General features: G+C 38.9%; 1 protein-coding gene across 4 annotated transcripts in view; it reads left to right on the top strand.

Annotated features, from left to right (window-relative positions):
* ARMH3 (armadillo like helical domain containing 3) overlaps positions 1–14,107 on the top strand; it is a 181,469-nt gene that overhangs the window by 104,267 nt on the left and 63,095 nt on the right. For all 4 annotated transcript variants that reach the window (XM_027593642.2, XM_027593658.2, XM_027593649.2 and 1 more), the window contains one exon: positions 383–458. In XM_027593642.2, coding sequence (XP_027449443.1) covers positions 383–458 — 76 coding nt within the window. The remainder of the gene's footprint in view (positions 1–382; positions 459–14,107) is intronic.

Genomic DNA, 14,107 nt, shown 5'->3' with positions numbered 1-14,107 from the left:
GCCCTGTTTGACCTAGCTTAAACCTTTAGGAGAAAGGTAAGTATGGAGCAGAGGGGATACTTATTCAGCCAGCCATTTCCACTAAATCAATCCCAGCCATTAGGGAAATGATAAATGTGGCAGCCGAGTAGATGGAGGGGAACCCAAGGCAGAGGAGTATTTTGATAGAAAGTGAAAAAAAAGCTAGAGAAAAAAAATCCTGGTGAAGATAGTTGAGAATAAGCCTTAATATTTTTCTCTAAGGTGAGGAAGTTTTAAATGGAATGTTGGTATAGGCTCTGTTTGGTTATTCTAATAAAGCTATTCCAAGATATATCTTTATTCCTCATATTTGTGTTTTATACGGGGATCTAACAGATCTTTTTTCTTTTCTTCCTTATAGTCCTGAGGCTTTCTACCAATGCAGGCCAGTGGAAAGAAGCAGCTAGCAAGGTGACCCATGCATTAGTTAATATCAGGTAAGGAATGAGAACTTACCTCTTTCAGCATTCCTTGGCTCATCCTGAGGTTTATTGTACGTTTCTGAGTAGAGTGTGTTGAACAGTGCTATTTTAAGCCCTGATATCTGTAGGAGTGGAAGAAATGTCGTACTTGATCAAGAAAAGCAGGAGTGCATGAGACTTTCATATTGTCATATTGAAATAGCTCACAGTGCTGTTCTATGAATTTTCTTACCAAGAGATGGTTGCAAGCCCTTTTCAGGCATCTTTGTTGCCAAAGTGTTTTTTGTGTATAGGCCATCTGAAAGCTTTTTTCTGAAATTTTTTTTTCTGCCATTCTCTGTGAGTTCAGGGAATGACTCATGGGGATCTGGAACTTTGACGTTTTGCTTTACATGGCTCTTTCTATTTGTGGTAAACAAAGGCAAATGGAGCTTATGGGGCTAAATTATTTTAGGTTCCTTATGAAACAGCAAAGCAATTACAGAGTGTTATATGTATTGGATAAAATTGAGTCAGACATGGAGTTTGGCTTAGGGTCTTAAGGAAATACCACACACTCACAGGAGTGAGCTGTTTGTAAATGGAGAGAATGTGCTTTCAGTATCATGAAGTCTCAAGCTGACTTTCCTTACATTCCTTGTTCCCTTTGTGCCTATCATTTCCCATTTTCTCAACAGTTATTAAATTGCTCTTGCAAACAATTGAAAAATTAACAACTTGAGTAGAAGAGGCAAACCCAACAGATGGGGAAACTTGATTTAGCTCCAGATGTAAGCCTTGCCAGACATTCCCAGTGATGGTAATGCACATCTACAACTTGGTATAGATTCTAATGTGTGACAGCGCTGGGATTTAGTGTTTATTTCTGTATCTTTCTTTTCTTTTCCTTTCTTTCTTTTTAATTTTTTTTTCTCTCTCCTTTTTTTTAAAAAAGTATAACGTCCTGTAGTGATTTACAGCGGTATTTGGCACGTCTGGGAACAAAAGAAGTGTGAAATGTGTGTGTTGGGAGAGCTGGAGTTGAGGGGGCAAGGGGGTAAGATGCGCTAACAAGATTGCACTGAAGGTTGATCTGCCTTACCTGACCCCAGAGACATTTTGCTGCAAACACAGTTTTATAAATCTCACAAATGCATATCTGTACCTAGCAAATAAACCAGATACTGTAGTGAGGCCTTATGATAAATAAAAAGAATCAGGAATTACAAACTGCCTTCTCCCAAATATCCCTTTGTGACCCAAGGGCAGTATGACAAATGTGAGTGTTTGAAAGAAGCTCCAGATTCTGGGCTAGAGTATGAAGTTCATATGGGTATAGTTTATGTTGTGTTTATTTATTCATGTATTTACTTAGGCTTTGCAGGCAGCTCCTTTTCATCTGGGACCTGTTTCCTTGATCACATTCCTTTATGCTTGCTTTATCTCCTACTTTGTTGCTTTCTTTTTCAGTGGCTTCTGGCTTGGCTGCTGTCCTTATTCTTCCCAAGGGCCGTCAAACAGCTGATTTAAGCTTTTGGCCTTTGCTTTTTGTGAATAGCCCAGAAAGGACTGGGCTGAACTTTGAGCAGATGCCTATAACCATGACCTCTTTCTTCTCTTTGCAAGTCTCCATCAGGCCTCTACCTTCATTTTCATTCCTCCCATTTCTTTGATGAACCTGCTGCAGGGAATAATTAGATTATCTTCACTGTCACTAATGAATTAGACTTGGCGTATATGTCAAAAGTATCAAAGATCCAGTCAGTTTTCTCACGAGATTACGGGAAAAATGTGTTTGAATGTCACTTATCACACTAAGGCCAGATCAGGGCAAAATAGTTGTGATGCCAAGCCAGCTAAAGTTTACTTTTTTTCCTTTCTGACACTTGAATTCACTTAATAAGTGCTAAGCTTTGTGCTCTTTTATATACTGTGTTCTTCAGTATACTCTATATAGAGTATATCACAAGCTTTTAAAGATACACTTTTTAGGGGCGCCTGGGTGGCTCAGTCATTAAGCGTCTGCCTTCGGCTCAGGTCGTGGTCTCAGGGTCCTGAGATCGAGCCCCACATCGGGCTCCCTGCTCAGAGGGAAGCCTGCTTCTCCCTCTCCCACTCCCCCTGCTTGTGTTCTCTCTCTCTCTCTCTCTCTCTCTCTCTCTGTCAAATAAATAAATAAAATCTTTAAAAAAAAGATTGATTAAAAAAAATAAATAAAAATACACTTTTTACCAGTGAGGAAACTGAATCTTAAAGATATTGTGAATTGCAGAAAGTCCCACCATTGTTGTTTGGCAAAGCTGAGAATCGTTGGTCCTTTAATTCCCAGGTCCAGGGCTCAGGGCTCTTTCTTCTAAAGTTTTTTTTATTTTTAAGTAATCTCTACTCTCAAGTTGGGGCTCAAACTCAGAACCCTAAGATCAAGAGCTGTATGCTCCACCGACTGATCCAGCCAGGCACCCCGACTGAGGCAGCCCAGCACCCCAGGGCTCCTTCTTCTGCGCCATAGTGGTTCCCATAGAGTTGCATCAAAGGCTACCATGGAGGTAAACAGAAAACTCAGCATGATGTATTGAAAGGAACATGGAAATTTTAGTTAGAGAAGCTGGATTTAAAATTTTTGTCTCTACCACTTAATGTGTGACCTTGAGCAAGTTATTTAGTTCCTCTGGACCTCTTTCCACTATCTATAAAATGAAGATCATGATGATATCAACTCCTTCACGGGGAAGTAGTTGTGAGAACTATATAACGTATGTGAAAGCACTTAGTCAACCATAAAATATTGGCCTGAAGCATAATGTATTTAAGATTCATCTCTTTTGTAGTATGTGTCAGAATTTCCTTCCTTTTTAAGGCCGATTAATATTCCATTGTATGTATATGCCACGTTTTGTTTATCCATTCATCCATTGATGAAATCCCAAGTGGGTTGCTTCCACCCTTTGGTCATTGTGTTTTGGTTATTTGTATATGGGTGTACAAATATCTGTCCAGTCCCTGCTTTCACTTCTCTTGGGCCTATACCTAGAAGTGGAATTGTTGGATCATTTGATAATTCTGTCTAATTTTTTGAGTAAATACTATACTGTTTTTAGGATTAGCATTTTGAGCCTTCCTTAGAATGTTTCCTAAGTATGTCTTCATATGTCCCTTCTATAAAACTTAAGATGTTGTCTCTAACCTTGAAAGATGTTTTGCTTTTTTTGTAGGTAGATTTTGATGCTTTGAATGAGAATGGTGCAGGGAGTTTCTTTTCTCAGAGTTAGTATTCTTGTGGCTGAGGGTGAAAAAGTGGTATGCCTAAGTCTGCATTCCACTCCAGTGGTAATGAGTGCTGCCTTATGCTCCCTTGGTTCTTTTCTAAGAGCTTGTGTTGCACATCCATAACACTATTAACTTTGGGTAGTTTAGAAAACAAGAGACTGTCAGAAAATTGGACCCATGGGTCTTCCAGGGATACTATGGGATGTTTAACTATTGGCCACCAAGTTTATTAATAAGGATAGAGTATATAGAGGCTTAGAAGTAAAACTCTGAGGGCGCCTGGGTAGCTCAGTCATTAAGCATCTGCCTTCAGCTTGGATCGTGGTCCCGGGGTCCTGGGATCGAGCCCCGCATCAGGCTCCCTGCTCAGCAGGAAGCCTGCTTCTCCCTCTCCCACTCCCCATGCTTGGGTTCCCTCTCTCTCTGTGTCTCTCTCTGTCTCTGTCAAATAAATAAATAAAAATCTTAAAAAAAAAAGTAAAGCTGTGATAGCATGCAACATTTACTTCTGTTGTTATAAAGATTATTTGTGCTAATCCCACAGTTGGAAAAGATTTCTGAGGCAGAGTGAACGAACTCTCGGCCACCTCTCCTGTAGTATGTTCTTTGATAACCATGGAAAAGGTTTGGGTTGCATATGAAATTTTCAGACATCTAACTTAACAGCTGAGAGGGCCTCAAGGTGGTTTGGTAGTTGATGACAGCTACAAGTTATGTCTTTGGGATCTTCTGGAATGCAATACATCTAATGGCAACCCTAACATAGTATCTTACCAGCAGGTGAAAGGCAGCAGAAAGGCTGCAGACTTTAATGTTTTTTGGAGTTCAGATTGTGACAGTGAAAATTAAAAGTGCTTCCACATGCTTGGAGGCCTAAATTTGCTCAAGTGTCAGTCTGTTTGCTTTTCACTTGTCTTTCGTGGCTTAGTCATGCCAGCTCTTTAATTGTCAGAGTTATTTGTGTTTAAACAATTTGTCTCTCTCTTCCTGTTTGATCCTTCAGAGAGATTCTTAAAATGCAGCTGCTTAGAAACTGCTGTTTTTTAAATTGAAGTATAGTTGACATACAGTGTTCTATCAATTTCAGGTGTACAGCATAGCGACTCAACAGTTCTTTCATTGTGCAGTGCTCACCATGATGAGTGTAGTTACCACCTGTCACCATACATAGTTATTACAATATTATTGATTATATTCCCTGTGCTCTACTTTTCATCTTATTTTGTAACTGGACATTTGTACCTCTTAATCTGCTTCACCTATAACATCCATCCCCTTACGCCCACCTGTCTGGCAACACCGGTTTGTTCTCTGTATTTATTTATTTTATTTTATCTTTTTGAAAATTTTATTTATTTATTTGACAGAGAGAGATAGTGAGAGCAGGAACATAAGCAGGGGGAGTGGGAGAGGGAGAAGCAGGCTTCTGGCCAAGCAGGGAGCCTGATATGGGACTTGATGCCAGGACCTGACCATGACCTGAGCTGAAGGCAGACGCTCAAAAACTGACTCACCCAGGCACCCCTGTTATCTATATTTATGAGTTTGTTCTTGTTTGTTTGCTTGTTTTTAGATTTCAGATTGGTTTGTTTTGGTTTTTAGATTTCATATATAAGTGAAATCATATGGTATTTGTCTTTTTCTGTCTGACTTATTTCACTTAGCATATTACCCTCTAGGTTCATCTATGTTGTGAATGGCAAGATCTCATTCCTTTTTATGGCTGAGTAATATTCCATTGTGTGTGAATGTATATGTATATATATACCACAAATTTATCCATTTATCTCTTGATGGACACTTGGGTTGCCTCTGTATCTTGGCCAGTGTAAATAATACTGCAGTAAACAATGGGGTGCGTGTATCTTTTCAAATTAGAGTTTTTGAGAAACTATTCTTTTTTTAAGTAGCCATCATGCCCAATGTGGGGCTTGAACTCATGACCCTGAGATTGAGAGTCGCATGCTCTACTGACTGAGCTAGCCAGGTGCCCCAAAACTGCTATTTTTATTGGAATACCTGATGTCATTAATGTACAGGGCCCTATATTTGTTCCTTCCCATAGGCAGGTTGTTCCTTTGTTTTGCCACAAGAAAAATAAAATATTACTGCTCCACCTTTAAAATTCTACTTTGTGTAATTGTTAACTTCAGCTGCCTTCACAGATCAGCTGGTCCACAAAGGAAAAATACTCTGAGGGGCCAAATGCAGGACTGGAAGGAAAGCATTTGGGAAGTTTTGCTTGGAGACTTCTATGCTAAATATTTCCTGCCACCACTTAGCAGGTTACCCTACTGAGGTCCTATACTTTAGGAAGATGTCTGCTATTAACCTAATTAGTCAAAAGAGAAAAAGAAGAATGTTAGACTAAAATCTGACCTTCATCTAACCAAACAACTTTCAAGGTAAGTAATTTGAAGCCCTTAATGAATCTATTCAAGTTAACATCTTAATGCTTTTCACTTAATTAGCATTTTATTAGCACCAAGTTCACAATCCTCTTCTCTGGTTGCTCACAGAAATAGTGGCTGAATCACTGCAAATAGGTTTTTTCCTGATCTGTAGTTTTCTTAAGGTGGGTAAAGTTTTAACTCTGTGATTAATATATTAAATTTTTCCTATATTAGGAATGCATTAAGCTAAAGTTTAGTTTTTCTTTGGCAATGACTTTTTATCCATTAGGCCTCCAGGGCTGACAAGAATGACTTTTTAGATGTTGCTGTGATTAGTGACAAGCTTGGGATTTGGAATGAGAATTTAGTGCATTTCTTTGTAAGTGTCTTAATTGTTCACCTTGTGAGTTTGCCTCTTGTCCCTCTCTTTACTCCATGATCTTTTTGTTTCAGTGCTGAAGTAGTCCTTCCCCTACTTCCTGCTTGTGTGCTTATGTAGCTGTTTTCCTTCATCCTAAAAAATATCCCCTCAAAAAAAAAAAAAAAGAGGGGGAGGAGGAGGAGGAAAGCTTTAAATGTACACTCTGCTAGGGAGGCTGGGGAACAAGAATAGCTCTCAGCAGCCTCTAGATAGGGGGGTTCATTGGGCATAGCACCCTTTGGAGCAGGCTGCATATAGAATTCTGAATGTCATGGAGAAAAAGCCCACAGGCGGTAATCAGGGAGAGCACATTCACTGTTGATGGCCAGAATTAGGGTTGGAAAGGGAATGTAAGGTCTCAGCTAGGCAGAGTCCCTCCAAATCCTCTGGCCCATGAACCTGTTTGGGCTACAGAATTTGCCTCTTAGTCACAGTTCTTTAATCAGAATGGATATTGATGATGAGTTGAGAGGAGGAACAGTTTGACACCAGGCACTTCAGCTGAAGGATGCAACGTAGTCTAGTGAAAAGTAAATATGGATCAAACCAATCAAATGACAGGAGCAGAGGCATTGGGCTGTTGACTCTTGAATAGCAAGAAGTACATGAAAATAAGCTTCTAGACCAGTTGTCTGCTCAAAAGTGGCAGGCAGGCAGGCTCAGATTATCCCCTGGGTTAGAATTTATCAGTAATGACCTTTCTTCTGGTAAACAGACCCTGCTGATCTCCCATTACAGAGAATGAAAAGCATTATGCAGATTAAAACAAAGCACCAAAATGAGGCTGCTATAATATCATTTCCCTAGTGACTGGGAGCATTACATATTATTCTAATAGTTGCTGTTCTCTAATCTCTTAAGACTACAGCTAGAAATAAAAAACCAAACACTGAATCCCATGTGGTTAATCATCTGTTTTGCCCTAACTTGGTTTATGCAAAAGTGAGGTTTTGCATTAGGTCATAGCTGGGTTTGGTGAACTGCAGTACAGTAAAGAAGTCTTGGTTGAAGAAATTCAGGTATTTGTAATGGAATATTAAGATTTTTAGTTGGGGCTACTGTGATTTTAGGTGAGTATGACTTTAGTATATAAAAGCCCTCCTTCCCTCAATCTGAAATTCCCTTGGGGTCTTTTTCCACTTTGCTTTTTAAATTTTTTAAATATATCATTATTATTATTATTTTTTAAGATTTATTTATTGGAGAAAGAGAGCCCAAAGAGTGTGGGAGTGGGAGGGGCAGGAGAGGGAGAGAGAATCTTGAGCAGATTCCCTCCTGAGCACAGAGCCCAACACAGGGGCTCATCTCACGACCCTGGTGCCCCTCACTTTGCCTTTTTTAAAGAAAATTGCAAGAAAATATGCATGACATAAAATTTAATATTTTAACCATTTTTAAGTCTACAGTTCTGTGGCATTAAGTACATCCACATTGTTGTGCAGCCATCACCATGAGCCATCTTTTTCATATTCTCCAACGGAAATGAAACAGTAACTCCTCATTCCCTCCTCCTAGCCCCTGGAAATCTCCATTCCACTTTCTGTGTTTGTGAGTTTGACTACTCTAGGAACATATTTATAAGAGCAATTAAACAATATTTGTCATTTTGTGCCTGGCTTATTTTACTTAGCATAATATCCTCAAGGTTCTTTCCATGTTGTATCATGTATCATAATTTCCTTCCATTCTTTTTTTTAAGTGATCTCTATACCCAGCATGTGGCTTGAACTCACAACCCCAAGATCAAGAGTCCCATGCTCCACTGACTGAGCCAGCTAGGTGCCCCCCCACAACTTTTTTAAAGACTGAAAAATATTCCATTGTATGTATACCACATTTTATTTATCCATTTATCCATTAATGGACCCTTTCATTGCTTCCACTTTTTGGCTATTGTGAATGCTTCTATGAACATGGGTGTACAAATCTTTGAGAACCTGCTTTTTCTTCCTTTGGGGATATACCCACAAGTGGAATTGCTGAATCATATGGTCATTTTATTTTTAATTTTTTGGGGGAATCACCATACCCTTTTCCATAACAGCTGCACCATTTTGTATTCCTACCAATGTTGTGCAAGGGTTCCAGTTTCTCCATACCCTGGCTGACATTCGTTATTTTCTATTTTTTGATAATAGTTGTCCTAATGAGTATGAAGTGGTATTGAATTGCAGTTTTGACTTGCATTTCCCTAATGACTAGTGGTATTGGTTATCTTTTTCTTGTGCTTATTGGCTATTTGTCTATCTTCTTCGGAGCAATGTCTCTTCCTGTCCTTTGCCAAATTTTAAATTGGGTTTGGCTGTTTTGTTCAATTTTAAGAATTCTTTATATATTCTGGATTCCAACCTCTTATGAAATACATGGTTTGCAGATATTTTTTCTGTGGATTGCCTTTTCATTCTGTTGATTGTGTCCTTTGATGCATAAAAGTTTTTAATTTTGATGAAGTCCAGCTTATCTGTTTTTTTCTTTTGTTGACCATGCTTTTGGTGTCATATCCAAGCAATCATTGTCAGTTCAAGTCCTGCAGCTTTCTCATGTTTTTTTCTAAGAAAAGGAATGTAAGATGGGCGCCTGCGTGGCTCAGTTGTTAAGCGTCTGCCTTCCGCTCAGGTCATGATCCCAGGGTCCTGGGATTGAGCCCCGCATCAGGCTCCCTGCTCCGCGGGAAGCCTGCTTCTCCTTCTCACACTCCCTCTGCTTTTGTTCCCTCTCTGTCAAGTAAATAAATAAAATCTTTTAAAAAAAAAAGGAATGTAAGAAAGCCCTTACATTTAGGTCTTTGATACATTTTAAGGGAAGTTTTATATATGGTGTAAGGTAAGGGTCCAACTTCATTTTTTTGCACGTGGCAATCCCAGCACCCACTTTGCTTTTTTGAGATAACCACAGTTCTGATTTGTTAATTGAAATCAGGCTGAATTAACTGATGAGTGTAGAATTTGAGACTCCACATTTTTTCTGTATGTCCTTGTTCTGTTTTGTTTTTTAGGTTTGTTCATTGCTCTGCTTGTTTAAGAGATGGCATAACATAGTGGTTAAGAGCAGCGACTGTATAATAGAGTTTGGTTCTCTGAGTTTGAGTCTAATCTCTACCACTTATTTTGGACACATTTTTTAACCACTGTTTGCTTTGAGTTTCCTCATGGAACCTGGGTCATTGCTGAGATGATTAAATGACAATATATGTAAAGGACTTGGAATAGTACCTGGCACACCGTCAGTACCTAGTATAGTCAGTGCTATATAAATGTTCATTATTACCATCTTTTTAAAATAATTGTTCTTACTATGCAAGTCTGGAGGTCTTACCAGCCTTGGTTCTGATGATCTGCATGGGACTTCATTCTAGAAAGCAACTCCCTTCCATATCCAGCTTTATTCAGTTCCCTTGGCTCTACTCATGTGGGCCTACAAGGGATCAGAAATACAGAATGATATTATTTGCAACCTGACATCAGGGGCAACACTGGAACTTAGGCTGTCAGCCTGCATCTTGGCATTATTGTTGGGAAAATAGTTCAGATGGGAAGAATTTATGTTTTCCATCACTTCCAGCCCTCTGAGATGTTTGACCATGAAACTTTGGCTTTATTATTTTATTACTCTGCCTTCTTGCCATTAATTTGGTAAAAGAGAATGTGCCCAAAAGGACTATGCATATAACTGAAAAGATACTAATCAGTGTTTTTTTTTTTATTTAATTTTATTTATTAGAGAGAGAGAGAGAGCACATGAGATGGGGGAGGGTCACAGGGCAGGCTCCCCACTGAATGGGAGTCGGACGTGGGCCTCAATCCCGGGACTCCGGGATCATGACCTGAGCCAAAGGCAGACGCCCAACCGACTGAACCACCCAGGTGCCCCACTAATCAATGTGTTCTTGTCTCTGATTGGAGGGAATATAGGTATTCTTAATTTTTTTTTTTACATTTTAAATTTATTAAAACATTTGGCTGTGGATTTTTTTTTTTAGATGCCCTTTATTTGGCTGAAAAAGGTCCCTTCTATTCCTAGTTTTTTAGTGTTTTTTTTTTTTAATCATGAAAAGGTATTGGATTTTGTCAGTGTTTTTCTATGTCTATTGGGATGATCATGTGGTTTTTGTTTCTTACTCTATTCATACGGTTATATTACATTAATTGATTTTGAGATGTTAAACCAGCCCCACTTGGTTATGATGTATAATTCTTTTTATATGTTGCTGGTTTCAGATTGCTAGTATTTTGCTGAAGATTTTTGTGTCCTTATTCATCAGCGATATTGCTCTGTAGTTCTCTTTTCTTGTGGTCTTTGTCTGGTTTTGATATCAAGGTATTGACAGCCTTATAGAATGAGTTGGGGAAGTGGTCCCCTCTCTTCAGTTTTTTTGAAAGACTATTTAGAGGATTAGTATTAATTCTTTAAATCTTCGTATAGTTAATCAGTGAAGCCATCAGAGACTGGGCTTGTTTTCACAGGTAGTTTTTTAAAATAGTAATTGAAGAGGTGCCTGCCTCGGTGGCTTAGTCGGTTCAGCATCCAACACTTGATTTTGGCTCAGGTCATGATCTCAGGCCTGCATCAGGCTCTGTGCTGGGTGTAGAGCCTGCTTAAGATTCTCTATCTCCCTCTCCCTCTGCCCCTCCCCCACATTCTTTCTCTCTCTCTCTCTCAAAAAAAAAATTAGTAATTAAATCTCTTTGCTTGTTATATAGCTATGTTCAGATTGTCTGTTTCTTCTTGAGTCAGTTTTGGTAATTTGTGTCTTCCTAGGAATTTCTCCATTTCATCTAAGTTGTCTGTTGGCATACACTTTGTATTCCTTCTCTGGCAGTTCTTTCCTGGATTCTTAGCTTTGCGTAATTATACCTACAATGGAACCAGCATCCTAAAGTCACCAAGATAAATCCTCCTACTCCAGCACCACGTGATGTTCTCATTCTATTAGTTAACAAAAAATGTCCAAGGCCAGCCCAGCAGATCCTAATGAACCATACAATATTGAATCCTGTGCACAGGGAATATTTTTGGCATATAAAATTTGTAGGAGTTTAAAGGGCTTCCCCTTGGTGAGTTTGCCATGCTCCAGTGAGGTGGCTGTGGGCTCCAGTGCCCAATTTTTATTGTTGAATTGTCTCTGCCTTTATTTCTGTCATGACATATCTTTTTTTCATTCCTTTACTTTCAACCTATTTGTATCTTTGAATCTAAAATGTGCCTCTGATGGATGGCATATAGTTGGATCTTGGTTACTTTCTCTAGTCTGACAGTCTGCCTTTTGATTGGGTTATTTGTTCCATTCACATTTAATGTTGTTATTGGTATAACGACTTATGTCTGACATTTCACTTTTAGTTTGTTATGTGTCTCATGTTTTTTGTATTCCCTCTGTACCTTAACTGCTTTCTTTTGCATTAAATGAATATTTTCCAATGTAGCACTTTGATTTCTTTAATGTTTTTTTTCACTATTTTTTTTAGTTGTTTCATTAGTGGTTGCTGTAGGGCTTACCGTATACATCTTAACTTATTGGAATTAGAAACTTTATATTTATACTAAATTCCAGTGAGATATAGAAATAACACTGTAGCTCTATCTAAATAACATACACATGCAACACTCACTATACTAAACTTTATTTGCCAAAAAGTACACTAAAAAGGAGAATTTCATATATTTCCTGAGAAGGTAAGGCTGCATTAGAAACAGGACCATAATTTTGTTCATTTTATCATGTCTGGAGCTAAGAGTAGGTGTGAGTGGGGAAAAGTCTATATTTAGAGTTTAGATACATTTTGTTTGTGAGAGATTTTCTCACATGTAGGTATTAAACACAGCATTCTAGATCCTTCATTTTTTGGTGAGCTACTAACCTACAGCTAAAAATGTATAGAGAGCTCATTGGCTCTTGATGCTTGCATGTTGAATTTTATAACAAAGAAAGAGTATGGTACAAAAGTAACAGCACTAATTGGTAAACACTTGTTTTGGAGGTATATAGCTTTGAGAGAAGGACACAGTACTTTGATGTGGAATGGATAAAGGAGTTGTTAGGTATGTGCATCTATGTCTGGAGTCAGTGTTGGTTTGTGGAAAATATTTTTTTTTTTAGATTTTTTTAAATTTATTCATTTATTCAATAATTATTTATTCAGAGAGAGAGAGAGAGAAAGGCAGAGGCAGAGGGAGAAGCAGAATCCCTGCAGAGCAGGGAACAAGATGCGGGGCTCGATCCCAGGACCCTGGGATCATGACCTGAGGCGAAGGCAGACGCTTAACTGATGGAGCCACCCAGGCGCCCCTGTGGAAAATATTCTTGTCCTGTGCCCCATCTTTTGCGTCTCATTTTCTCCCACCAATGTGGGTCTGCTGACTGTGCCTTATTTTTGTTGGCTCAGATAAGGGACTGTTTCTGGAGTATGACTCCTAGAGAAAAGAAGGCAACCTTGAATTCAGCCCTCTATCCTGAATCAAGCTACTAGACTGTAAAATAGAAGTACCTGTTTAGTGGGTTCCAGGTGCATGCTCTGAGAGTGTCACTTGAGGCCTCCCAGGTGTGGGCCCTCACCTTTTGTAAAGGCTACGGTTTTATAGGATTGTGAATAGCCAACTGGAGGAAACTTGTAATGGTGAGTTAGTTGGAAAAGATCTTATATATGTATCTGGTGACCTTACTTTGAATGTTGTTTTAGAAAACAATTAGACAATCGTTTTACTTGTTAATTACATTGATATTTTTCTCTTTCTTAATGAATTATGTCAAGTACTTACTTGAACATATTGGAAGTGGTTTGGTGGGACTGTATTTGTGACTGAGCCAGTGATACTAGAGTAGCTGCTTCCTGGTGGCTAGAAGTAATTAAGAGTCCTGGGCCTTGAGGTAAGTTGAAAGGGCTTGATTCTGAGCAGACAGTTGCAGATGAAATTGCTGAGAGCACTGGAGAAGAAATGTATGATTGTCAGTTTCCTCCAGAATGTTCTAGGCCTTGGTCCCATGTGTGTGAGTGAATGACCCCCGGGGTAGGAGAGCAGATTCTCTCCTCAATTTTTAGGTTCACAGTCTAACAACATTCTTTGTTTCTCCAAATGTGTATCTACACAGCAAAGGCCTTTGGTTCGCACTTGTCCCACTAATAGTTAATTGGATCTCATACCTATAATTTTATGGTGTGGTAAATTAACTTTAGGTTTTAAACTTAGCATTGACTTTTTTATGGGTATCTGAAATGAGCCATCTGATGTAAGTCCTTTATTCTGCTAATCTTTTAGTCAGTAGGTCCTACCCTATGCTTTTTTCAGTTTTTTATTAGGTAAGAATCAAAAACCTGGGAAGAGAGAGATTCAGAGAAAGAATGAATGAGAGGAAGTGCCGGTGTGTTTGTGTGAGATTGACTTGGGATCTTTTCTCTAGAAGCCTCTGGTTTTGGGGTGCCTTAGTGGCTCAGTTGGTTAAGCATCTGACTCTTGATTTCAGCTGAGAAAACGATCTCAGGACCCTGAGATCGAGCTTTGCATCGGGTTCCATGCTCAGCACAGAGTCTGCTTTGTCCTTCTCCCTCTGCTCCTTCCCCTCCTCGCTCTCTCAAATAAATAAATAAATAAATAAAATCTTAAAAAAA

Source organism: Zalophus californianus, chromosome 15 (assembly GCF_009762305.2).
Source record: "Zalophus californianus isolate mZalCal1 chromosome 15, mZalCal1.pri.v2, whole genome shotgun sequence".
Taxonomy (NCBI): Eukaryota; Metazoa; Chordata; class Mammalia; order Carnivora; family Otariidae; genus Zalophus; species Zalophus californianus.
Note: the sequence above shows the minus strand (reverse complement) of the source record. Positions and strands in the feature narration are given on the sequence as shown.